Below are 26,677 nucleotides of genomic sequence, written 5' to 3'. Positions count from 1 at the left end.
TATTGCATACCCAAATCCATGTGAAAGCCAGGAAGTCACCATACAAAAGGCATTGAACATGCAGTTTTGGTTGACCAGGAAGAAAATAAAAAGGCAGGTGTTAATGGGTGATGGGGGGGGGGGTGCTGACTCAGCAGCAGAGGCACATTAAAAAGCTGTGGGCAAATCGTTTATGTGTAAGATCCAACAGAAGTGTAGGAAAAATGCATATTATAGAGACAGCTGCTGAAACACTGAACAAGCGGCTAGCAGAGCTGATGAATGTAGTAACCATCAGTGTTTTCAGCCAGGCACAGACAATCCTTTTTTCTGTTTTGAGCTTTCTAACAAGGGTAATACACTGATTCTCAAAGGACAGATCTGAATAATTTCCCAGCCAAGTGTGAGATACAATAGAGATATTCAGCCATTATGAATAGAAATTCAATACAAGTCATTTCTTCTGAAAGAGATTTTAAGTTTAACCATTTACACATAAATTCCAAATTAGTGTTATACTGCATTTTTTTTCTGATACAGGACTTAAGAGAAGTTTAGTCTACGTAAATATGTTAATTGTACATAAAATATAGCTGCTGCATGTAACGTAATATAGATCTAGAAAGAAAAAGTAGAACAGTAGTGGGGTAAAAGGAGCAACAGCTCGAGCTAGATATTATATCTTTCTAGTTTACTAAACAGCCAACTTTTGTCACTGGTATTTTATTTGCTTGACATTGTACTCACTAGACTGAGTTTCTGTCCTATTCAGAGCTGCTGCTATTGTCGTGAAAACTGTGAACTAGGCGTCCTGCTTGCCCGCAGAATGTAAATACATTGAAAAGGGAGGAAACCATGCCACTGCACTGACCTTGACCTGTGACTCTGTCATTCCTAATGAGTATGCCAACCTGGCTCGTTCAGGCCCTGCCAGGTACTTTGTTTGCTCAAAGGTTTTTTCTAGTGCAAATATCTGGTGCCCAGTGAAGGTTGGACGTGTGTGCTTCTTTTTGCTGGATGCATCAACCCCAAGGCATGTATCTATAAGAAAACACACAATTTAGGTAATAAAAACAGTTTAAATTCAACATTTCAGTATTGCACACAATGTAAACATTCATACGGCTGTGTTCAACATAAAGCAAAATGAATGGTTACTCAAAGACCATGATACAAAATATACAAACTAATCAATACAAAAAGAGCAGCACCAAAGATATTTGAAGAGAAATACAGGCAAAGGCATCCAGATATGAAAAATATTACAACACAAAAAAATAAGAAAACAAAGAGCAAAAGTAGAAAAGAGGATTAGTAATGGAGAAGCTAAATAAATAGAAACTGAGGTTATGGATTACCTGTTAAGTGAAGGATTTAGTGTAGAAAATTTAGCTTTGATATAGTGCAAACTTCACCCCCCCAAAGGCCCAGTCGATATCCCCGATACTTGTCCCACACCGCACATCTCTGTAGATCAAGTGTTAAAGGCCCTATCGAAGGCAGAAAAATGCAACTTCCATGGCACCTGATAGTATCCCAGGCTGTATTCTGCACCATCACCAGCAAAAACTAGCTTCGTCATTGAGCACCCTATTCAACCACAGCCTAACTACAAGCTTCATTCCAGCAGAGTGGAGAACGGCCATTGTTATCCCTTTGCACAACTGTGGTGCCACTGCTGACCCTGGAAACTATCGCCCCATCAGCTTGACAAATCTGATCTGTAAAGTCATGGAGAGTATTATTATGGATATCATAAACAAGGGCATAGACAATTTTCAAGCACTTGACCCCACCCAATTCGGATTCATCAGGGGAAGATCTTGCCTACTGAAACTAGTTGACTTCTTTTTTGACTGTCATCAAGGCCCTGGATGAGGGAAAGTCAGTACATACAGCTTACTTTGACCTGGCCCAAGCCTTTGACACAATCCCCCACTCAGGCATCATCAAAAAGTTAACAGAACTTGGTGCTAATCCCTATCAAGTCAGATGGGTGGCCAAGTGACTCATAGATAGGACCCACAAGGTCAAAATAGGTGCTGTCACCTCCGACAGCAGACCTGTCACTAGTGGTGTTCCACAGAAATCTGTCCAGGGACCCCTACTGTTTGGCATATACTTCTCAGTGGTCCAGGCAAAGACAAAAGGGCTGTAGCTGACCAAGTTTGCGGATGACTGTAAGTTGGGTGCTGTCACTGACTCTCCAATTGATGTTAACATACTGCAGGCAGATCTCACAGCTACAAATGACTAGTGCCAAAGTCATGGCCTTAAGTTAAAGGCAAAAAAATGCATTATCATACCATTCGGCAAAAACACGGCCCTACTGATTACCACATTGACGTCAACTCCCTAAGCACACAACCTGTGGTGAGAGACCTGGGTACTCAGGTTGACAACAATCTCACATTTGACCATCATGTGGCAGTGGTGGTCAGAAAAGACTTTTGATTGGTTCATCTCATAAGTAAAGGGATTACATCCAGAAAAAAGGAGGTTATTACCTTTGTGCACTCCTCCCTTATTAGACCTATAATTAAGTATAATGCCCGGTTTTGTATGCACCTCTCCAAACACCTGCGCCAACTGGAAAGGCCACAGAAATACCTCACAAAGAGAATCCATGGCCTCCAGCACCTATCCTATGCAGACAGGCTTAAATCACTATCAGTCTACTCTGTATCATACAGATTGCTCTGAGGTGATCTGTGTCTCACCTACAAGGCAATGTCAGACCCTGCCCTACTGGAGATGCCCTATATCCATAAGTCTAACTCCTTGCACATTACCTGCTTGATAGGCCTAAATCTAATATGCAACATCAACAAAACCTGATGGAGAGACAGGTTTGTCTCCCAGAGGTTGCCTTGTCTCTAGAATAGACTTACCATACATGTCAAACAGAGTACCTCACTGAACCTCTTCAAACACAACCTTGATAAGTGGATGGGAAACCATAAATTTGTCCCAGGTTTTCCACCTTTGTCCCTCATTGACAGGGATGACAGATGCTGACTGAGGTTTCTTTTTTTTTTTTTTTTTGGGGGGGGGGGGGTTAAACTCTTGGCTAGGTGTGTAAGGGCCCCAGGGCCATTAGCCTAGTAATCCTATGATCCTATGAACATCACAGCAGGATAGAGAAATGTGTCTCCAAATTAAGGAGAAACCAATGGAGCAGGAAACATCGGATCAGTTGCCATATGAGGATACTTTGGAGTCTTTCATAGGAAACCAGTATAAAAGTTCATTTGGAACAAAACTGTGGCAACTCTGACACAATCAATGCTATGGAGGGATAGGCCAGTGAGTTCTGATATGAAGTAATGAAGAACAGGTGAAACTGAAGAGAATGTGGCACAGGAAGATGCTCTAGAACTTTCTGTAGAATGCCTGTAGGAAATGGAGAACAGAGAACATGGCCTCAGTTTAGAAGAAAATAATCTAAAAGGAGATTTGCTTGATTTAAAGAGATGTCTAGACATATTAAGATCAATGAAATAAATAGACTACAGAAAGTCAGTAAGACACAAAATGTTAGAAGTTTGATAAAACAAATGAACACAATAACTACAATAACTAAGGCTGTTCATAGAAACTCATGCAATATAATAGAAGTAAATAGGATGCATTACTCTGCAACTAAATTAATAACAGATAAAGTTGTACCACATAAACACAGAGCAGTAAGGGAATGGAAGGAGAGAAATCAAATGCTATCATGGAAGTATAGAATAGAGAAAACTATAAAGCAGTTAAGATAAGAAGCGTCACTGATAGAAGACTATAGAAGAGGGAACAGATCAACAAAAATACTCATAGACATGATAATGGAATGGTGATGAGTCTGCATACAGATGGGAGGTTGAGCAGCTGGCCCTTTGGTGTAGTCAGAATAATCTGGAACTGAACACTCTTAAAAACTGTGGAGATGACAGTGGACTTTAGGAGTGGTATTACAATATTATTCCCCTCTTTATATGGAATATTGCTGTGTCAGTTGTGGAATCCTTCACATTTTTGGGATCTATAATCTCCCAGGATTTGAAGTGGGAGACCAATGTAGGGTCCATCATAAAAAAGGCACAACAGCAAATGTACTTTCTGCGACAGCTGAGGAAGTTCAACCTCCCACAGGAACTATTGATTCAGTTCTATACATCAGTCATTGAGTGTTCTCAGCTCATCCATAACAGCGTGGTTTGGATCTCTGTCTAATCATGACAAAAACAGGTTACATCAAATAGTCAGGTCTGTCAAAAATATCATTGGTGCTAGTTTGCCCTCCTTACAGGACCTGTACTATTCCAGAGTCATGAAAAAGGCAGGGAAAATCATCACCGACCCTTCACATCCAGGCCGCCATCTGGTTGAACCATTACCTTCAGCCAAACATTATAGATCAATACGCACCAAAACAAGTAGATATAAGAAGAGCTTTTTTTTTCCACAGGCCATCAAGTTCATAAACTACTAACTCACTTTATTAGGTTGGGGAATTCTTATTAGGTTGGGGATTCTGCAGTATTGTTTACATATTGTTAATACTTGTTTCTTTCAGAGTTTATTTCAGTATTTCTTGCACTGAGTTGCACTTTGCACCTTGTATGTATATGTACATGTATACGTATATATATATTTTTACTTTTTTGTCTTATTCTTAATAGTTGCATGTATGTCATTTTGTCTTGTACTTAATAGGTGAATGTATGTCGTCTATGTAATTCATACTTGGAGAGTCACTGAAGCCGGAGTCAAACTCCTTGTATGCTTGCATACTTGGTCAATAAATGTGATTCTGATTCTGATTAAGAAAGGGGGGGGGAGTCAGAAGAGGGGATGAATGGCTTCAGCTTAAGCAGGAGAGATTTGATGTAAGATGTCGAGATGGGGTCAAGTGTAAAAGAGGGAGTATTGGTGAAATGTGGAGTGGGGTATGTGTGTTTATTGTTCTGATCATTGTGGGTGAGTTTGTGACTAGATTCAATGAGGTATGAATTTAGGAGTGTGGCAGTTTCAAGGGGAGTTTTGTTGGAGTAGGGGTTGGGGGTAGAAGGGTTGTCTGGGTACAGGATCTTATTAATAGAGTGCCATCATTTTTTGGGGTTAGACTTATGGGTGAGTTGGGCATTGGAGTTGAATTTTTTCTTATCTGTATCAATGTGTTTTTTAGCCATATTACGTAGCTGTTTATAGGTTTGGTGAAGAGAACTTGATTTAGTTTTATTCCATTGTTTCCAGGTGTTGTCTTCTTTTTTTCTTAAGAGTGAGTGTATCTTTTGAGGGCCAGGGGGTGTGGGTTGTTTTTATTCTTACTTTTCAGAGAGGTGCCAGGGAGTCAAGGATGGAGAGAAAAGTGTAACTGAAATGAAAGACAGCATCATTTAGAGGGATGTGTTTCAGAATTGACCAGTCTATAGAGTTTAGCATGTGATTAAAGGTCTCACTGTTAAAAGTGGGGAGACTGTGATAATCTTCACAGAGATGGTATTTAGGTATCTGAACAGCATGCCTAAGAACTCTGATAGGAATGTGGTTGCTAAGGGAGTCTGGTAGGATAGTAGGGTTTTGATACAGGTTAGGGTCAGTTGTTAGGCTCCAGCCAAGAGTGGAGCTACTATTATTGTTTTTATTGAATTTAGTCGGTGTAGTAAGTAGCTGATGAAAGCCATGTAGGTTAACGGTGAGAGATGGGCTGGTTGTAGATAGTTTTAGCCAGTCAATGTTAATGTCTCCTAATAGAATGGTTTCATAACTGATATTGAGTGACAGGCATGAGAGTATGGATTTAAGGATGGCAATGTTATAACCTGGTGAGATACAGATAGCAACTAAGGCAATTTTATTTTGTGGGTTAAGGTGACAGTTTAGGATAAGTAGTTCAGTGGGGTGGAACTTTATATGGGTTATGGGTAGGGGGATAGATTGAGGTGTTCAGAGTACATAATGGTGACTCATGTTTCAGATAGGGTTAGGTTGTGTGGGGAATGGAGAGTAATCCAGGAGTGTAGTTCTGTGGTTTTATTTGGGAGGCTCTGTATGTTAACTGAGTATATAGTAAGATGTTTTGGATGGGGGGGGGGACTATTGAGAATGGTGGCTGTTGGGATGGTGGAGGAAATTGTAGGAGAAGCAGGACCTGGATTGGTGTGGATATCCCCATCAGTTAAAACTGTGTTTGGCAGTGGGGGAGGTTTGGAGTGGTACTGGTAGTAGTTGTGACATAAGTATTTTAGCTTTAGCTTAAGTGGTAAGGGAGTGTGTGCAAAAGTAGCACTGATCATTGAAATTGCTACACCCACTGACTACAGTGTCTTATGTACAGAGAGACACAAAGACATAAAATACCAGGATTTCCAGGCAGAAGTGAGGGAAATGTGGAATAAGTTCCAGTAGTAGAAGAAGCCATCGTACTTATATATGTTACCAATACATGTAACGTCATATGAATTGCAGGAGGAGTCAATATTGGGCACATTGCGGGTGCTGAGAGGAGCACTTCTGGCTAACATCAAAGACTGAAACAATACTAATTTAATGAACTTTAATCATGCTTTGACTTAGGAATGGAATAAATTCCTATCATAGTATTAGAAACCCAAAATACTTGGAGAAATTAAAAAGAGGATTACGTGCACAAGTGTGGCATATTCATGGACTGCTTACATATGTCACAGAATATATAGAGCATGCAGACACTATGCATATTGTAGGATATAGTGATCTCAGTACAAGAATTCCATGTAGTTCATGAATAAAATACTATGGTTTACAGTGAAGGTACAGAGACAGTATACAGAAAACAAGTTATACGATAGTACTGATACACTGGGTCTATATTATAAGATCGACAGTTGAAAACATCGAACAACATATGGTCGACACCATATGATTGATGTCTTCAAACATTGACCTTATAAAAAGACAAAAAGAAAAAAAGTACCCTAATGGGTTTTAGCAGGGGGGCAAGCCTCCCTACAACCCTGCTACTTAAATATACCAACTCCGAGACCGCACTACATTGCAGTAAATGGAAATCTCCCCTTACGGAGATTTCCATTTACATGCTCGAGATTCTGAGCGTTTGCTATTCTCGTGTTGACAATGTCAGATTCAACATTGTCGGCATTCGAGAATATAATATAGACCTGATACATCATTAGTAAATTAGATAATATTTTTTGGCCCTCCTCACAGCTGACCATCAGCTAATCTGAAATGCCCCTCCTCATTCACTGGATTTTCTGAACCAGACTACCTCCAACTGACTCTCTCTGACCCTGTTTGGGGCCAGTGATGAGTATGAGGCACTTCAAGACAATGTCATAGTCAGGGCTTTGTCTCTCTCTGCTCCACAGCGCTGGCTAGTGAATTAGATAATACTGATTATAGTGCACTGACCATGTGTAGTTAGTGATGTACATAAAAGCAGTGCAGGACTACGTATAAATTAGAACTTAAAGAAAGTGTAGGGACCATACACAGACAGCAAAACACATGGACACTGGCTGTATATAGATAGTGAGAGGGAAATCATTAATGCAGGCACTGCATAATGACAGTGAGGAGGATACCAGTAGCACATGCACTGTATATTGCCATGGCATTAGATACTGGTATTGCAGAGACACATATAAACTAAAGCAGTACCAATGCTGTACACAAACAGTAACTTAGGTTCTAGATATTAAAAATCTTGTAAATCATGAGGCATATTCTAGCAGAGCATATACTTTATAGAGAATGTACAGAGGCTGTATACAGACAGTAGTACCAGTGCAGTGACTGCACACAGACAATACTACTGGTGCAGGGACTGTACACACACAATACTACTGGTTGAGGGACTGTACATAGATAGTACTACTGGTGCATAAACTGTACACAGATAATATTACTGGTACAAGGACTGTACACAGACAATATTACTGGTGCAAGAGCTGTACACAGACAATACTACTGGGGCAGGGACAGTACACACACACAGTACTACTAGTGCAGGGACTGTACACAGATAATACTGCTGATGCAAGGACTGTACACAGTCAGTACTGGTGCAGTGACTGTACACAGACAATACTGCTGATGCAAGGACTGTACACAGATTGTACTACTAGTGCAGGAACTGTACAAAGAAAGTACTAGTACTACAAGGATGGCACACAGACAGTACTACTGGTGCAGAGACTGTACACAGACAATACTACTGGTTGAGGGACTCTACACAGATACCACTACTTCTGCAAGGACTGTACACAAATAATACTACTGGTGCAGGGACTGCTGGTGCAGGGATTGTACACAGACAGTACTACTGATGCAAGGACTGTATACAGACAGGACTACTGATGCAAGGACTGTATTTAGACAATACTACTGATTGAGGGACTGTACACAGACAGTACTACTGGTGCAGAGACTGTGTATTGACATTACTGCTGGTACAGGGACTGTACACAGACAGTACTACTGGTGCATGGACTGCAGACAGACAGTACTACTGGTGCAGGGAGTGTACACAGACAGTACTATTGGTGCAGAGACTGTACACAGACAGTACTGCTGGTGCAGGGACTGTACACAGACAGTACTGCTGGTGCGGGGACTATACACAGACAGTACTGCTGGTGCGGGGACTGTACACAGACAGTACTGCTGGTGCGGGGACTGTACACAGACAGTACTGCTGGTGCGGGGACTGTACACAGACAGTACTGCTGGTGCGGGGACTATACACAGACAGTACTGCTGGTGCGGAGACTGTACACAGACAGTACTGCTGGTGCAGAGACTGTACACAGACAGTACTGCTGGTGCGGGGACTGTACACAGACAGTACTGCTGGTGCTGGGACTGTACATGGGGACTGTACACAGACAGTACTACTGGTGCAGGGACTGTACATGGGGACTGTACACGCAGGACTGTACACAGTACTGCTGGTACAGGGACTGTACACAGACAGTACTGCTGGTGCAGAGACTGTACACAGACAGTGTTATTTCTACAGGGACTGTACACAGTGTGTGGGGATTGAGACAGACAGAAGTGGTTGTGTAACAACTGTACACAGAAACTATAGGGTACATGCAAACAGGACTAGTGCAAGGATTGTACATAAACAGTGCAAATTGTACAGGGACTGTAGACAGACAGTACTAGTTGTATGGACTAAATGTGCAGAGTCCATACCTAGATAGCATGAGTTGTGCAGAGACTGTAAGGCAGTACAATATTTGCAGGAGCTGTGCACAAGCAGTACTAGATGTACAGGGACTATACACAGACTGCACGATTAGTATAGGAACGGTACACAGACAGTACTAAATTTTCAGGGATTTTACACAAACAGTGTGATTTGCATATGAATTGTACACAGACTGTATGGTTAGTATAGGAACTGTACACAGACAGAACTAGATACCCTGGGACTATACACAGATAATGTGATTAGTATAGGAACTGTGCGCAGACAGTACTAGATGTACAGAGGCTGATCACAGACAGTATGAGTAGTATAGGATCTGTACACAGACAGTACTAGATGTCCTGGGACTATACATATATAATGTAATTAGTATAGGAATTGTACACAGACAGTACTAGATGCCCTGAGACTATACACAGATAATGTGATTAGTATAGGAATTTTACACAGACAGTACTAGATGTACAGGGACTATACACAGATAATGTGATTAGTATAAGAACTGTACACAGACAGTACTAGATGTCCTGGGACTATACACAGATAATGTGATTAGTATAGGAACTGTACACAGACAGTACTAGATGTCCTGGGACTATACACAGATAATGTGATTAGTATAGGAATTGTACACAGACAGTACTAGATGTCCTGGGACTATACACAGACAATGTGATTAGTATAGGAACTGTACACAGACAGTACTAGATGTCCTGGGACTATATACAGATAATGTGATTAGTATAGGAACTGTACACAGACAGTACTAGATGTCCTGGGACTATACACAGATAATGTGATTAGTATAGGAACTGTACACAGACAGTACTAGATGTCCTGGGACTATACACAGATAATGTGATTAGTATAGGAACTGTACACAGACAGTACTAGATGTCCTGGGACTATACACAGATAATGTGATTAGTATAGGAACTGTACACAGACAGTACTAGATGTCCTGGGACTATACATATATAATGTAATTAGTATAGGAACTGTACACAGACAGTACTAGATGTCCTGGGACTATACACAGATAATGTGATTAGTATAGGAACTGTACACAGACAGTACTAGATGTCCTGGGACTATACACAGATAATGGGATTAGTATAGGAACTGTACACAGACAGTACTAGATGTCCTGGGACTATACATATATAATGTAATTAGTATAGGAACTGTACACAGACAGTACTAGATGTCCTGGGACTATATACAGATAATGTGATTAGTATAGGAACTGTACACAGACAGTACTAGATGTCCTGGGACTATACACAGATAATGTGATTAGTATAGGAACTGTACACAGACAGTACTAGATGTCCTGGGACTATACACAGATAATGGGATTAGTATAGGAACTGTACACAGACAGTACTAGATGTCCTGGGACTATACACAGATAATGTGATTAGTATAGGAACTGTACACAGACAGTACTAGATGTCCTGGGACTATACACAGATAATGTGATTAGTATAGGAACTGTACACAGACAGTACTAGATGTCCTGGGACTATACACAGATAATGTGATTAGTATAGGAACTGTACACAGACAGTACTAGATGTCCTGGGACTATACATATATAATGTAATTAGTATAGGAACTGTACACAGACAGTACTAGATGTCCTGGGACTATACACAGATAATGTGATTAGTATAGGAACTGTACACAGACAGTACTAGATGTCCTGGGACTATACATATATAATGTAATTAGTATAGGAACTGTACACAGACAGTACTAGATGTCCTGGGACTATACACAGATAATGTGATTAGTATAGGAACTGTACACAGACAGTACTAGATGTCCTGGGACTATACACAGATAATGTGATTAGTATAGGAATTGTACACAGACAGTACTAGTTGTGTACAGGCTACACCCAGACAATACCAGCTGTGCAATGTACTCAATACTTGTGCAGAGACTGTACACAGGCAGTACCAGCTACACAGGGATTCTACCCAAGGATAGCACAAGTTGAGTAAGGAGAGTACACAGTACCAGTTCTGCAGGGACTGCACACTGACAGTATAACTTTTATATTATACATAAAGTATGAATTTCTTCAGGGATTTTAACCAGACTGTACTAATTTATTTTATTTATTCACATTTATTACCAGGAAAGTTCACCTGGGTAGGAGCCATTTTCAGTGGAGACCTAGGGAGAAAAGCTGCAAAGTATTATAAAACTTTTTAAGAACAGTTGTAATTTTACAGTCATAGTTGACCACCTCCCTACATTGACCACCTCCTTAAATTGACCTAATTTTCATAGACCGGACATTGGAAGACTGACCTCTCTATATTGACCAGCTCTGTAAGTTGTATCTTGACCACTTGGACTGTGACATACAATATTAATTTACCCTCTATAACTTGACCAGTTGAGTCCACTCTACACCAAGGGGTAAAAGATGTGGGCTTTGCCTCTTAGTTGTATTATTTTTCTTTAGTACAAGTTCTTTTTTCATGTTTTATTATTAGCACATGTTGGATTAAGTCTGATGTCCTATTGTTTATCACATGTTGCTGACGATTTTTTCAACGTGAAGGACTGGTCTGAATTGTAGGTGCACCCTACAATTACTGAACAATTTTACAGTTAATTAAGATATGATGGCCCAAAGGAAAGAACTCAAAGAGATTACATTAAAGGAAAAGGTTGATCTTCTACACTTTCTGGAAAGCAGCAGCCAAAGAAAGATGGCAGAACATTTTGGCATTAGCAAGACCACAGTTAGCAACATCCAAAAACGTAAACATGAGTACTTGGAGAGATATGGTAAGGAAAGTGGAGACCTACAGCCAAAAAGGAAGAAAACTTCCCTTGATGAAGTCAATAAAGCCACATTAAGCTGGCTCAAAGAAATGAGGGATGTTAACACCTGAATCTCTGGACCAATGATTCAAGAAGTTGCTAAAGAATTTGCACAGGAATTCGTGGTGGCAGATTTCTAAGCATCAAGTGGCTGGCTCAAAAAATTTAAACTGTGACACAAGATCTCCCAGAAAGTCTTGTGTGGTGAATCCAATAAAGTTCCAGTAGAAGTTGTGGAAGAGTTCATCAAAAAATTCCTGGACTTCGCCAGAGGCTTCAAAGATGAAGACATCTTTAATGCTGACGAGTGTGGATTCATTTTTAAGGTGATACCTGACAGGAGCCTCATCATGAAGGGTGACAAACATAAGAGAGGAAAACTTTCCAAAGAACATTTCACAGTTCTGCTTTATGCTAGCTCAACCAGAGAGAAACTAAAGCCCTTGGTGACTGGTAAGTCAGCAAAGCCACACACATTCGAGAACCTGAAGCCCGAAGACCTGCCCGTCACTTGGAGATCAAACAAATGTGCATGGATGACTGGTGCCCTATTTGAAGAGTGAGTAAGGGGTATCGACTGAGAAATGAAGAAAAGACGGTCTATTCTACTGACAGTAGACAACTGTCCTGGCCATCCACAAGTGAATCATCGCACAAATGTGACATGAAATTTCTGCCTCCAAACATGACCTCAAAAATCCAACCTCTTGACCAAGGCATCATCAAAACATTCAAAATGCATTACCAAGTCCAGCTCCTGCAGGGGTCATTACTAAAACACAATCCTGTGGTCCACCTGCAGAAGTAACTTCATCTGCTGTATCACTCTGGATCATTTCTGCTTGGAATAAAGTTCAGCCAGAAATTATACAGAAGTGTTTCAAGAAAGGTGGATTTGTCACAACCCAAGAACACAATGTTTTGGTCCCATCAGACAGTCCACCTTCCATGGCAGAATTCAAAGGAGTAGATTTTGAAGGTTTTGTTGCAATGGATGATGAGGTGGCAATCTGTAATGAACCTGACCCAGAAGCAATTTTCCAGGTGATATCGACCGAAGTACAGACCAGCATAAAAGTGCATGAAGCAGCTGATGAAGTGGAAGAAGCAAGTGAGGATGACACAGAAATTGCAGAGACTCCATTAGTAGCTGAGGGACTGTACATGGACAGTACTACTAGTATAGGGACTGTACACAGACAGTATTAGTACAAGTACTGTACACTGGCAACACACGTAGTGTAGGGACTGTGCATGAACAGTACCAGTACTACAATTACTGTACACAGGCTGCATTTGTAGTACAGATATTGTACATATACAGTGCTAGTACTACAAGGGCTCTACCCTGGCAGCACTAGTAGTGCAGGGACTGTACACAGACAGTACTAGTAGTACAAGAACTGCACACTGCCAAAAATACGCTGGAAGTACTAGTACTACAAGGACTGTACACTGGCAGCACTGGTGGTGCAGTGACTGTACATGGATAATACTAGTATTGCAAGGACTGTACACTGGCAGCACTGGTGGTGGAGGGACTGTACATGGATAATACTAGTATTGCAAGGACTGTACACTGGCAGCTCTAGTAGTGCAGGGATTGTACACAGACAGTACTAGTACTACAAGGACTGCACACTGTCAACACTGTATGCAGGCAGTACTAATGCTACAAGGACTGTACACTGGCAGCTCTAGTAGTGCAGGGACTGTACACAGACAGCAGTACTACAAGGACTGTACACTCACAGCATCAGTAGTGCAAGGACTGTACACAGACAGTAATACTACAAGGACTGTACACTCACAACATTAGTGGTGCAGGGACTGTACACAGACAGTAGTACTACAAGGACTGTACACTCACAGCATTAGTAGTGCAGGGACTGTACACAGACAGTAGTACTACAAGGGCTGTACACTCACACCGTTAGTAGTGCAGGGAATGTGCACAGACAGTAGTACTACAAGAACTGTACACTCACTGCATTAGTAGTGCAGGGACTGTACACAGACAGTAGTACTACAAGGAATGTACACTCGCAGAATTAGTAGTGCAGGGACTGTACACAGACAATAGTACTACAAGGACTGTACACTCGCAGCATTAGTAGTGCAGGGACTGTACAGCGACAGTAGTACTACAAGGACTGTACACTCGCAGAATTAGTAGTGCAGGGACTGTGCAGAGATAGTAGTACTACAAGGACTGGCCACTGGCAGCAGTGGCAGTGCAGGGACTATAATCAAACAATATTAGTACAGGGACTGTATGCTGGCAGCATTTGTAGTGTACAGACTGTACATGGACAATACTAGTACTGCAAGTATCCACACTGTGAGTACTGGCAGTGTGGGGACTGTACTCAGGCAGTACTAGTACCACAAGGACTATACACTGGTAGCACTAGTAGTGCTGGGTCTATACATGGACAGTACTTGTATTAAATGAACAGTACACTGGCAACACTAGTGGTGCAGGGATTGTACACAGACAGTGCTAGTAGTACAAGGACTGTACAGTGGCAGCACTAGTAGTGCAGGGACTGAACATGAACACTACTAGTAAGAGAAAGATAGTACTTGTGTGAGCCTGTGCACAAAAAGTACTGGTAGTACAAGCCTGCACACAGATGGTATGACTTCAGCAAAACCTGTACACAGAGAGTAATAGTCCCACTCAGACATTACATGGGGAAGTAGAAGCAAGCTGTGCATACATTTTCTCCAGATAATGAATCAAATTCTTTTTTTTAAACAAGAAACATCTTTATGAAATTATCACTTATGACATGGGCAAATTTATATAAATGAAAACAAACCGTGTTGACATAATCTTAGTTGCAAGCATTATACATTGCAAACCATATTGACATAATTTTAGTTGCAAACATTATACATCACTTAAAATCTGCCCAATCTTGTCAGTCAAACATTACATAGCTCATTCAAATCCTGCCTTCTTTTAAATCTCATTCCTCCCTTATATGTATTGTTCCCACAATTCCCATTTCTTCTTATGTAATTTGCTCTTACCCATTTCTAAGGATCCCATTCCAGCTCTTTTATCTCAGTTATATTCACTACTTCTACTACAGTAAATTGCTTTTTTGGCAGCCACAGTAATTAGACTTAGCAAGGCCTTACTATGTCTAGTCAACTCTAATTCTGTATCATAGCTCAGAAAATCATTTCCCAAGTTACACCAATGTATAAGACTGTTTACAGATAATAGGTTCATAGGTTGGTACTAGGCTATCGGCCCTAGGGCTTATACAAGCCTTGCCATAACAATTCCCTGGATATTACTTCCCTGGTCCCTTGTCTAACAGGGCGATTGACGTGATCCCTGAGGTGAATTTTCTATCTCCCATCCAATCGTCAAACTTCTTTTTGAAGAGGGCCAAAGAGGCACTCAGCTTGACATGTATGGGGGAGTTTGTTCCAGAGTATGGAGAGTTTCTGTGTCAGGAACTTATCCCTCCAGCATGTTTTGTTCATTGTGATGACCAGGTTTAGATCCCTCGAGTGTGTGGCTCTGAGGGATTGGGATTTATTTAAGTGTAGCATGTCCAACAGCTCTGAGTTTGACATGGCCTTGTATGTTAAGCAGAGATCGCCTCTGAGCAGGTGATATGCGACGGAGTACAGCTTGAGTTTTTTTAGACGGTCAGCATAGGACATCTGCTTTAGGCTTGTGATTCTTTTAGTGAGGTATTTCTGTGGCCTTTCCATTTGTTGCAGATGTCTTATGAGGTACATACCAAATGGGATGTTGTACTCTATAATGGGTCTAATGAGGGATGAGTACAGTGGGACAATGACCTCCTTTTTTCTGGATGAAAAGCCCTTAATGATGAGGTGCGCCACATAGAAGGATTTCCTGACTGTTGTGGTGATGTGGTTATCGAAAGTGAGACCATTGTCCACTTGTGTCACTAAGTCCCTTATCACACTTTTTCAGTGTTTAGTGTATGGCCACTTATGTGGTAATTCATGGGTACATGGTTTTTCCCAAAGGGGATAACTATACATTTCTTGGCATTGAGCTTGAGCCCATGGCTCTGGCACCAAGTATCTGTTTCTGTAAGGCCCTTTTGTAGAATATCCACATCATTTGGGGATTCAATAATGGCTTCCAGTTTTCAGTCATCTGCGAACTTTGTTAGCCAGATTCCCTTAGTGCTGGCCTGTACTTCAGAGAAGTAGATGCCAAACAAGAGCGGTCCCAAGATTGAACTCTGAGGTACTCCACTTGTCACTTGTCTGGAGCTGGATTTTGAGTCGGCTACTTTTACAGTGTAGGTTCTGTCAGTAAGCCAGTTGGCAACCCATCAAGTGATGTAGGGATTAATGCCCAGCTTAGTAAGTTTATCTAGGATTCCAGAGTGGGAGATGGTGTTGAAGGCCTTGGCGAGGTCCAGATAGGCTGTGTGGACTGCCTTGTTCTCATCCATGGCTCTGGATACTGATTCAAAGAAGTCCATCAGGTTGAGGAGACAAGATCGTCCCTTTACAAAACCAAACTGGGTGGGGTCCAGTGTTTGAAGGTTGCAATGTTGTTGTTTATAAGTTCCATAATAATGTGTTCCATGGCTTTGCAGATCAAGCTCGTCAGACTGATGGGACAATAGTTCCCAGGATCCAAGGTGGATCCCCCCTTGTGGATAACTGTAGCTGTGTGCCACTCATTGGGCATAAAGCCTGAGGTGAGGCTATGATTAAACATGACACTTAGGTGAGGTGCCAGTTCATTTTGGAGTTCATGTAGTACACAGCCCGGGATGTCATCTGGTCCCCATGGATGTTGTATTCTTAGCTTTGGAGAGTGCATTTTTTTACTTGTGTGGCCGTGATTACCCTTTAGGGGGTGAGAGGGGGTGAAGTTGGCACTGAATCGATCTGCCAGGATATTGGCAATATCCTTGGAATCAGTATATTTAATGCCATTCTGTTGTAGCTCAGAACAGATCTGAGCATTGCCATTTAGATTCTTGACATAACTACAGAATGCCTTGTGGTTGTCCTTGGAATCTTTGGCGATTTTATTTTTGTAACTAGCTTTGGAGGATTTTATGAGGGATCTCAGCTTCTTACTGAGGCTGGTAAGGGAGTATTTTTCATCCTGGGATTTTTCTCTTTTCTGCAACAGTTTCTTCCTTCTGTTGTATAGTTTGTTTATAGCAGGGGACTACCAGATTGGCTTCTTTTTTTTTGGAGGAGAGCATCTTGGTTCTATTTGGAATGGCACGATTCATGCATGAGTAGATGTGCTCATACAGTGCCTTAGTGTAGGATTCAGCAGTTGAACTTTCAGTGCCCGTCTGCATGGGTATCATGAAGTTTGCCACTTCTGACTTGAGTAGCATGAAGTTAGCTTTGGAGAAGTTTTTTATGGAGGTTTCCCTAGTGGGGGTGGGGGTGGGATGTAGACATCAAGGGTGATCAGCTTATGGTCAGACCTGACCAACGAGGGGGTGACCACTGGCGTGGAGCATCGATCTCCCATGTTGGTAATGACCAGGTCTAGGATATATAAGCCCATGGTGGGACTATGGATTAGTTGATCCTTCCTTGGAATTTATGAATTCCAAGAACCGTTGGGCTAAGGTGTTGGTGCCCAAATAGTTTTCCCAATTAATGGCAGGGTAGTTGAAATCACCCAGTATTAAGGTGTTTGTTTGTATCTTAATATTTTCCAGTATGTTTAGAAAGGTGTAGTGAGGGCATGGTGGGAGGATCTGTAGCAAGCTACAATTTGGATTGCAGTCTTACCTAGTATTAGTTGTACCTGTAGAATTTCAGATGCATTGTGTTGGGCAACTAGCCTGGAGGTGTGAATATCCTTTGTGAATATGGACACTCCTCCGCCTTTAGTGTTTCGGTCTTGGTTTGGTGGCCGAAAAGTGTGCTAAGAGTTGTAGCCTGGTATTGCAGGGATCTTCTCTGGAGCCTTGAACCAGGTCTCAGTTACTGCACAGATATTGATGTTCTCCATTTTTAGAAGTGACTCAAGAGAGTGCATTTTGAGATTTAGACTTCTAGCATTGAGTAGCATTAACTTCAGATTTTGCATGCTTGTATCTGTTACGGTGGTGGTTTTTCCCTTGAGCCTTGCCTAAAAAAGGCACTATAGGTGTGGCAAGAGCCTTAGCCAGTAACCTGAATCCCAGGGGAGACAGGTGCAGACCATCTCTGGCAAGATATCATGGTCTGTTGATCATGTCATCCCAGACAGACAAATACTGGATCCCCTTTGAATGACACCAGAAACTTAGCCAATTGTTGAAGTCAATCATTTTGTCCTTATATTGTAGTATCATTCTGGGCAAAGGCAGGATGCTACTCAGGGCTAGGGTCATACCTGCCTGGGCCACATGATCTGAGAGCTCTTCCATGTCTCTTTTCATGTAGTCCAGGGAGGTACATCTCAAGTCATTCACTCCAACATGGACAATGACAGAGTCATATTTGTACTTGTGGAGTGACTTGAGTGCATGCGTGATGTGGCGGATCCTGACACTCGACAGGCAGCTGACTGTAATTTTCTCCTTGTTCAGCCTGGTGAGTGTGCCTGACTACACCTATGTCTAAAGTGTTGGGCATGTTGTCTTGCCTTAGGGGCTGTTGTTAGGTGGCACACTGGTGTTGTGAGCTATGTGATACTTTGGTTGTGATTGGTGTTAGTTTGCATTTCAGCTTCAGAGGTCCTTTTTGCTTGGGCAGGTTAATGTTAAGGGCCTCGGCATAAGTGAGTTTAGTGTTACTATGTGTGGATGTTGGAGGCATGAGTTTTGAAGGGCTATGTGTTGCTTGATGTGTAGTGCAGGTGTTAACCTTCTCCTCTTGACTGTCTAGCACAATCTTGGGTGGAGAGAACTTTGCTTCCAGTTTGGCTCTGTAAGTGCATCTCTCGCAGGTTGTAGTGTTGGGTGGTAGGAGGAGAGGGTTGTCTGTTTACTTGAGGCAATTGCTGCATTGCCCCAGTATGCCCAGATTCACCAGGTGGACAGGAGAAATCACCAGAAGCTGACCACTGGACATGCCTAGTTTAGTGTTTTTTTTGTAAAGTACAAGAGCTGCTTTCCCTTACCTTGGCAATGTACTTTGCAATTATGGGCTGTTTAGTGCCTACGATTAATTTCTCCTTATTAACAAGGAGAGTTGAGTGCTTGTATCAGTTTAAGGTTTCCTAGTGCTTTCCAGCAGGTTCTAGAGCAAGTGCTAGTCATAGGGGTTCAGCTTTTAGTGCTACTACTAACAAACCAGCTAGTTCTGAGGGGAAAGTTTGAAGAGCAGACTTTCTGGCACTGGGAGTAGTTTAAAGTGCTAGACTAATAGGCTAATAAAAGTGCAGGAGAGCAGAGAACTAGCAGATCTGCGGGAAAAAATTGAAGAGCACCGCTAGCATACAAAAAGTCCAGGATACAGCAAGTCTGTATCTGGGCTATGCTAGTTCCAGGAAATGTGGGAAACAAGTTTTATTTATTTATTTTAAGTAGAAAGTGACAATGAAAGTGAAATTGGAACAGATACTGACGGTGGAAGGATTACTTACAGGGTAAACCACATGCTGGTAGTGCAGGGCCTGTATATTGTGAAAATATTAAAGATAATGTTGGTATGATATACAAACAATGATATGTTGGATCAACTTGGAGTGCATCACAAGGTAATGAAGCAGGAAAAAGAAATTCAGACCTACCAAATATTCAGAACAGTGAATGTTACAAAAATATTTTACCTATTTTACCTATGTTTTCGTAAGGGGAACAAATTCCCTAGAAGTCCCCACGTGGAGGGCTTTGTCTTTTATACTGCTTGGACTTTTGCATTTCAAGTCTGAGATCACACATATATAAGGAACAGGGAACAACCATAATCTTTGTTTCTAGAAATTGTGCCGACTTGGAATTATACATTAATTTTGGCCAAGGGGAGCTGCAGTGGAATTATCTCCTGCTAAAGCATGGTGCCCTAGTGTTCTTTTTAGGGCCTGATGGAATGTGTATTTTACAATATTCCAGTGAGCTGATAAACTGAATGAATACTTCACTGCTGTCACATTTATATCGACGCCTAAGTATCCAGTTTGTACATTTATACATGAACATATCTTAAAAATGAAGTGAAAAGTGTTAATTTCTAGCTTAATCCAGCTGAGCTCTTTCATCCCTTCTATGGATTTCATCAGAGTACATTTGTAGCCTGCAACTTCTAGAATAAATATAAATATGCCCATTGTCCGCTATCCCTTATAGTAAAGGAATTGCACTGCTCAGGACTAGGGTGTTCCTTTTATCACTAAACCTGTGGAAATCTGGGCTACCTGTATTGAGGACCTCCTTACCGCAGTGTTAGTGGAGCAAACGGTAACACCCTAATCTTTTGTGAAAAAAGCTGTGGTTTTATTCCCACACCAAGAAGATGGATTTCTGGCACTGCACTTCAGCAAGGGGGGGTGGGGTGGGGATATTGCACTCCTGAGTGTGTTGTCCTTCAGAAGAGATGTTAAACCAAAGTCTCATCTGCCTGAGCTGGTGGTAGCTCAGGTGGATGCAAAAGATCTCATGACACCTATCAAAAAGAGTAGGGAAAGTTCCCTGATGCCCTGGTCAAATGTTCCCTAGAAGTGTAATTACCACTTTGGATCTCTCCTGAAAATAGGTTATTAGCCCAGCGGGAGAAATCTGGACAATAAAGGATAAATAAATAAATAAACAACTTTCCAAATCGGTATGTAATATATGATGTTGACTGATCACCCCGTCCTACCATCAAATTATTTTGTAATGACTAGTTCCTGGGTTCCCTTTACCTCACCAATAAAATCGTTGTGTAATTTTTATTGGTCCAGGTCAAGGCTCACCTCTTCTTTTCTCCTAAAAGATAACACTACTCATGTCAATGTCAATGTTAATGTTGAATAGCACTGCTCTTTATCTGGAGTGCATAGTAATGCTTTTGGCACTGAGGTGAATTGCTAGGGTACGTCAGGGTACCGTGGATCAGCATGGTGTAAATTAGTAATATAAAATCTGCTTATGCATGTTCAGACAAGGTGCAGGCAGTATAACTGGACAGTGAGGGCAAGTTAGGATGTGTTCTACATAGGCACTTGGGGTACACCACCGTACTGGCATTAAATTGTTAGAAGCAGTAGGGCTCTACAGGAGACTGCAGTATGCCATAATAATATTGGGGTGTAATACTAGCCAACACTGTATCTTGTTTTGTTTTTTTTTTGACTCAGGCAGTTTTATATTTCAAAGTGGAATGCTTATTAGCAGTTTGAAATGCAGCAAGACATAATACATACATGACTGCATAATGCCGGAACCTACAGGATGGGAGTTTTATGAAATGGCCACCGTGCTGCAGGACATAGCATGGTGCATTACAACTGTAATGCATGGTTATGGCATGGATTATGAGCAATTTACTTAGGGATGCTTTTGTCTGGGCATGGCAATGAAGCCTGACTGAAAAAAAAACAGCCAAAGTATGTAAATCCCAGCCTAGTCCACACCTTGACCATCTATTATCCCTATTGTACAAAGGTTTTACCTTTTCAGATATATAGTATTTTTAGGGTCTGTTACAAGAGCTCACGGACTATATGCTTGTGGATACACTTCTTGTTGCCATTTGCTCGAAGAGGGAAGTGCTTGATCTCCCGCTAACTCAATCTCCCATAACTACTGAGCTTCCATAGCCCTACCAGAACCCTAACTTTAACGTTACAACTCCCTTCCCACTCCCTAACCCTAAAACTCCCTTCCTGTTCCGTAAACCCAAAATCCCCTCCTGCTTCCTAAACCTCACCCCCCTAACCCAAAGACCCCCTTCATGCTCCCTTACCTTAAGACTCCCTTTTCATTCCCTAAATATAAAATCTCCCTCCTACTTTCTAAACCTAAAACCCCCTTCCCCACCATGCTTTAATCCAAACCCCCCCCCCATAACGATTGCTGCATATCTCACTCAGAAGTGACTGTGTTCGGATAAGCTGTTACAGCTGCTTGCCTAAACTCATATTAAAGCTCAAGCATGAACAGCAGCTTACCTGAGCTACAAGATGCTCACATGCCTGGCTTGGACACAGTGGGATTTGAACACCTGGGACTCGAGAGAGACAGAACGTAGAACAGCTGTATTCTTAACATGCCAGCTAGTGATCTTTGGTAATCCATTTTCTGACCTCACCCAGCTGCTTACAGTTGCTTATGTTGAAGCAGGTGAAGTGAAAACTCCGGTTCTAATTTTATTAACTCAGGTTTTCAATAGGTATGGAATAAATTAATTACAGACTGACCAATGCTATGAACTGCATTTACTTGATACGTCTGTTTCTTTTGGAAACTGAAAATGTCTGGGTAGTAAGATGAAGGGGTGCAGAGTTTATTTCATAAATAAATAAACAAATAAACAAAGGACTGTTCTTCAGTATTTAAAAAAATGTATGCACATCAGTCTGCCTTTTCGAGTGCTCATTATGCTTTATACATTTCTGGAGTAACTATTTGGATATTATATTGGTGATCTCAAATAGGGGCTGCACAGCAGTGACTGGGGTGTCTTCCACAGTGATGGGTTATTTGGAAAAGTATGTTATTGTCATCTGTTCAAGAGAACCACTGCAGCAAGCAACATAGAATAATAAAATATTGTGATTAAAAATTATACCGAAAATGAGAAATGTTTTTAGAGTATTAAGTAATGATGACAGTTTTAAAACTTAACAGTAAAAATAAAAACAAATGAATGGATTTTTTTTTTTTGTAAAGAGATTCTGTCTCTTTTTCATTAGCTAACAGTTTCCTCATACAAAATGGTGTTAGGGGGTCTTGTCCTAGCTTGTCACCTCTGTGAGTTATACAGTTAATTATACAATTAAGGGTATTAGGGGATTTCGTTGGAGTTTGTGATAGCTTCTATGTGAGTTATATTGTAATGTAATACTGGCAAAATCATAATTTACTAAACGTAAAGCTGTTTCTGTATGGTGTACTCTCAGCATTGTATATTATAGTGATAATACATAACCCCGATGCATGTCACACACGGATTTGTTTGGTCATGGTAACATGGAGCTTACTCCAGAGGCAGAGTTGAGGGAACAAACATGTCACCGTAAGTGAACCCATGTATAACTACGCCCAATTTATGAATTATTAGTGTTATACTGTGCCTACCATGATACATCACTTAACAGTTTTATTAACATGCTCTACCAAGTCATGTGACTATTGAGCTTGTGCTGTAGGGTACATTTCAATATTTGCATGACTAGCAAGAGCAGGTTAGTCTAACCTCTAGTTTCTAACTGGAAAGTTGAAGGAGGAGTCAGAAAGGAGCATTTACTGTACAGGCTGCATGTTTATAGTGTAGCTTTTGAAACTGATATACACATAATTAGGAGATATTTATCTCTTTCCCCACTAATTTTTACATTTTTCATATTCTTGCTTGCCACATAGAAATAGTCATTTAACGCTCAGTGCTAATTAGCAAAGAAAAGAAACCTGCATTGCTCCGTTTTTTTAATGGCTGTGAAATTTTAAAGGTCACCTTTCTGTGTTTGTATTATCTAGTTACATTTTAATGATTCATATGCTAATAGGCCAATAGTTGTATGATGTGTAATTTGGGATTTAGAAGTGGCAAACTGTCAGAAGAGCAAAGAGAAACCAAGACGGGAGCCAAAAAACAAAATGGTGACTTCAGTTGCAGACAAAGTACAGAACTAACAATAACACTGAGCTTTTGTGCATCTCAGATGTTTTTTCAGAATAAAAAAATTCTGCAAGAATAATTGACATATTAATACATCTACTAAATTAATTATTTAACTTAATGCTTCACTTCATTTTTAAGGAAGGCTTAATACAAGACGACTTGTTATGCTCTCAGACAATAATTCTTGCCAGTGACATAATCAAAACCGTGGTCTTACATCAAAATTACCACTAACAGTAATCTGAAACACACACAGACTTACATCTTATTGTTCTGTAAAAAAAACATTTATTAATCTGACTTTTATGAAGGAAATGGTGTAGAATCAGGCAGTTGTGTATCTGTGTACAGAAATTGATATGACTACTGAGAGTGCATGGCCCGTGGGCAGAAGGTAAGGTCAATTCTAACGGTTCAGTGAACGTTTATGAAGTGGCAGTACACAGCTATACATTAGAGGCCGGTAGTGTAGGGTTTGCAGACAGTAAATTCAATACCAGCAGAGCATGGACTACAGGTAGAAGATGAGGTTTGTTCTTACAGTGCGGTGACTGTTTATGAATAGTGATGGAGGCTAGCAGTGTAGGGACAGCATACAGACAGTAAGTTCGATACTGGTTGTGTACAGTCTGTATTCAGGCAGTGAGTCAGAAACTGACAGCACTGGGATTGGTTACATTCGGTGAGCTTAATACTTGCTTTTATAGTTTTCCACATGCATGGATTTTATTATCTGATGCGTCGTGGTGCTTCTTTTCAGTTACCAAACAATGTCAGAGAGCCGATACACAAGTGGCAGCACTGCACCAACCTAGTATGGGATGTCTTTTTCCTCTTTCACCTGAGGTTAACCTGCATCCAAACAAGAGTGAAGCACAAGGACACTGGCATAGTCGCACACCCCATGGTAGATGATCCATCTGTGCCCCATCACTTTTAATGCTCAACCTACATGAACGACTCACCAGCCAAGAAACAACAACCCTGTCTTCAGTTTAAGGGAAAGAAGGCTACGTCAGAGCGGCTCAGCCCCCCTCCCCTCCATGGCAGTCCTATGACACCCATTCTAATACTCAGACAAAGGTCATCAGAATCACACATGGTAACTCTTTTTCTGCCCCAGCAGGCCAAGTACATGCAAATGAGCTGAATATTGGTAGCACAGGAATTGTTTACACACAGGAAACTGGATACTGTTTGCAAAGGGGCCATGGCCACTTATGAGTTGGGTGCTGGTAGTACATGGGCTGTTTAAATACAGTGAGCTAGATCCTGGTAAAGAAGAGACTGAGACAGTGAGTTACACGCTTGTAACATGGGGTCTTTTAACATACAGTGAGTTTGACGGCGTTGTTCAAGAACTGTCTATAATGAATTAGGTATTGTTCTCATAGGACAGGGTATATTTACAAACAGTGAGTTAAATATTTATTCGTTTACTTTTTGCTGTCTGGAAAAATCCCACTCAGCAAAAGTCCATTTAGAGAGGAGACATGGAGAGAAAAGCTCCAGTTACAGAGAAAATGAGAAAGTTACAGTAATATCACATGGGGTTTGCCTACATTTATATCATTTGCATTTGACTTCTTTCCTGATAAAATCAACAGAATAGAGACATAGTTCGCTTGATAGGTACAAAATAATAAATAAAACTGTAGAAAACCAAACTGTAAAAAAATGTCGATAAAACAAAGTCTGGATTACCCTTTTCTAGCTAAGATGAATACTGGTATCTTGAGCACTAACATATATATGCAAATGAAGTCAAAACTAGTCCAGTTCAGCAAATACTATAGAACAAATAGAACAAAGTAAAACAGTGTGCCAGTGATGAGTATGTATGTTTAGTGGTGAAGGGATATTTACTTAACCCAGTGAGATGGATACTGGTAATGTAGAGACTGGTTAAAGGCAGAGCGGCAGGTACTGGAAGTACTTGACCATGGATACTGGTAATGTAGGGACTGGTTAAAGGCAGAGAGGCAGGTACTGGAAGTACTTGACCATAGGTACTGGTAATGTAAGGACTGGTTAAAGGCAGAGAGGCAGGTATTGGAAGTACTTGACCATGGATACTGGTAATGTAGGGACCGGTTAAAGGCAGAGAGGCGGGTATTGGAAGTACTTGACCATGGATACTGATAATGTAGGGACTGGTTAAAGGCAGAGCGGCAGGTATTGGAAGTACTTGACAATGGATACTGGTGATGTAGGGACTAGTTAAAGGCAGAGAGGCAGGTACTGGAAGCACTTGACCATAGGTACTGGTAATGTAGGGACCGGTTAAAGGCAGAGCGGCAGGTATTGGAAGTACTTGATCATGGATACTGGTAATGTAGGGACTGGTTAAAGTCAGAGAGGCGGGTATTGGAAGTACTTGACCATGGATACTGGTAATGTAGGGACTGGTTAAAGGCAGAGAGGCGGGTATTGGAAGTACTTGACCATGGATACTGGTAATGTAGGGACTGGTTAAAGGCAGAGCGGCAGGTATTGGAAGTACTTGATCATGGATACTGGTAATGTAGGGACTGGTTAAAGGCAGAGAGGCAGGTACTGGAAGTACTTGACCATGGGTACTGGTAATGTAGGGACTGGTTAAAGGCAGAGAGGCAGGTACTGGAAGTACTTGACCATGGAAACTGGTGATGTAGGGACTGGTTAAAGGCAGACAGGCAGGTAGGTATTGGAAGTACTTGACCTGTTTAAAGACACTACAGGCAGTGCTGCAAAAATTGGTAGTACAATGACCAGTTAATGCACTGTTTACAAATACAGAGTTACCAGTAGAATAGGGCCACTTTACAGATGTCTTTTAGATGAAAATTAGTTAAACAGTGGTCATGCAAAGAGTGGTTAGAGAAAACTGAGTCTACAGGAACAGGTGTTAAAAAGTAGTCGTGC

The 26,677-nt window shown here is 41.2% G+C and overlaps 1 protein-coding gene across 2 annotated transcripts in view; it reads right to left on the bottom strand.

The window, feature by feature from the left end:
• The window catches only part of NKX6-3 (NK6 homeobox 3), a 69,513-nt gene that overhangs the window by 20,225 nt on the left and 22,611 nt on the right, over positions 1 to 26,677 (bottom strand). The window contains exons 2-3 of one of the 2 annotated variants that reach the window (XM_044082421.1): positions 1,656 to 1,670; positions 851 to 1,020 (exon numbers count right to left, since the gene is read on the bottom strand). In XM_044082421.1, the coding sequence (XP_043938356.1) occupies positions 851 to 1,020; positions 1,656 to 1,670 (185 nt within the window). The remainder of the gene's footprint in view (positions 1 to 850; positions 1,021 to 1,655; positions 1,671 to 26,677) is intronic. The other variant, XM_044082420.1, reaches the window with a different exon arrangement.

Source organism: Protopterus annectens, chromosome 9.part0, assembly GCF_019279795.1.
Source record: "Protopterus annectens isolate FY-2018-M chromosome 9.part0, PAN1.0, whole genome shotgun sequence".
Classification (NCBI taxonomy): domain Eukaryota; kingdom Metazoa; phylum Chordata; order Ceratodontiformes; family Protopteridae; genus Protopterus; species Protopterus annectens.
The sequence above is the reverse complement of the archived record's forward strand: the minus strand, read 5'-3'. Positions and strand labels throughout refer to the sequence as shown.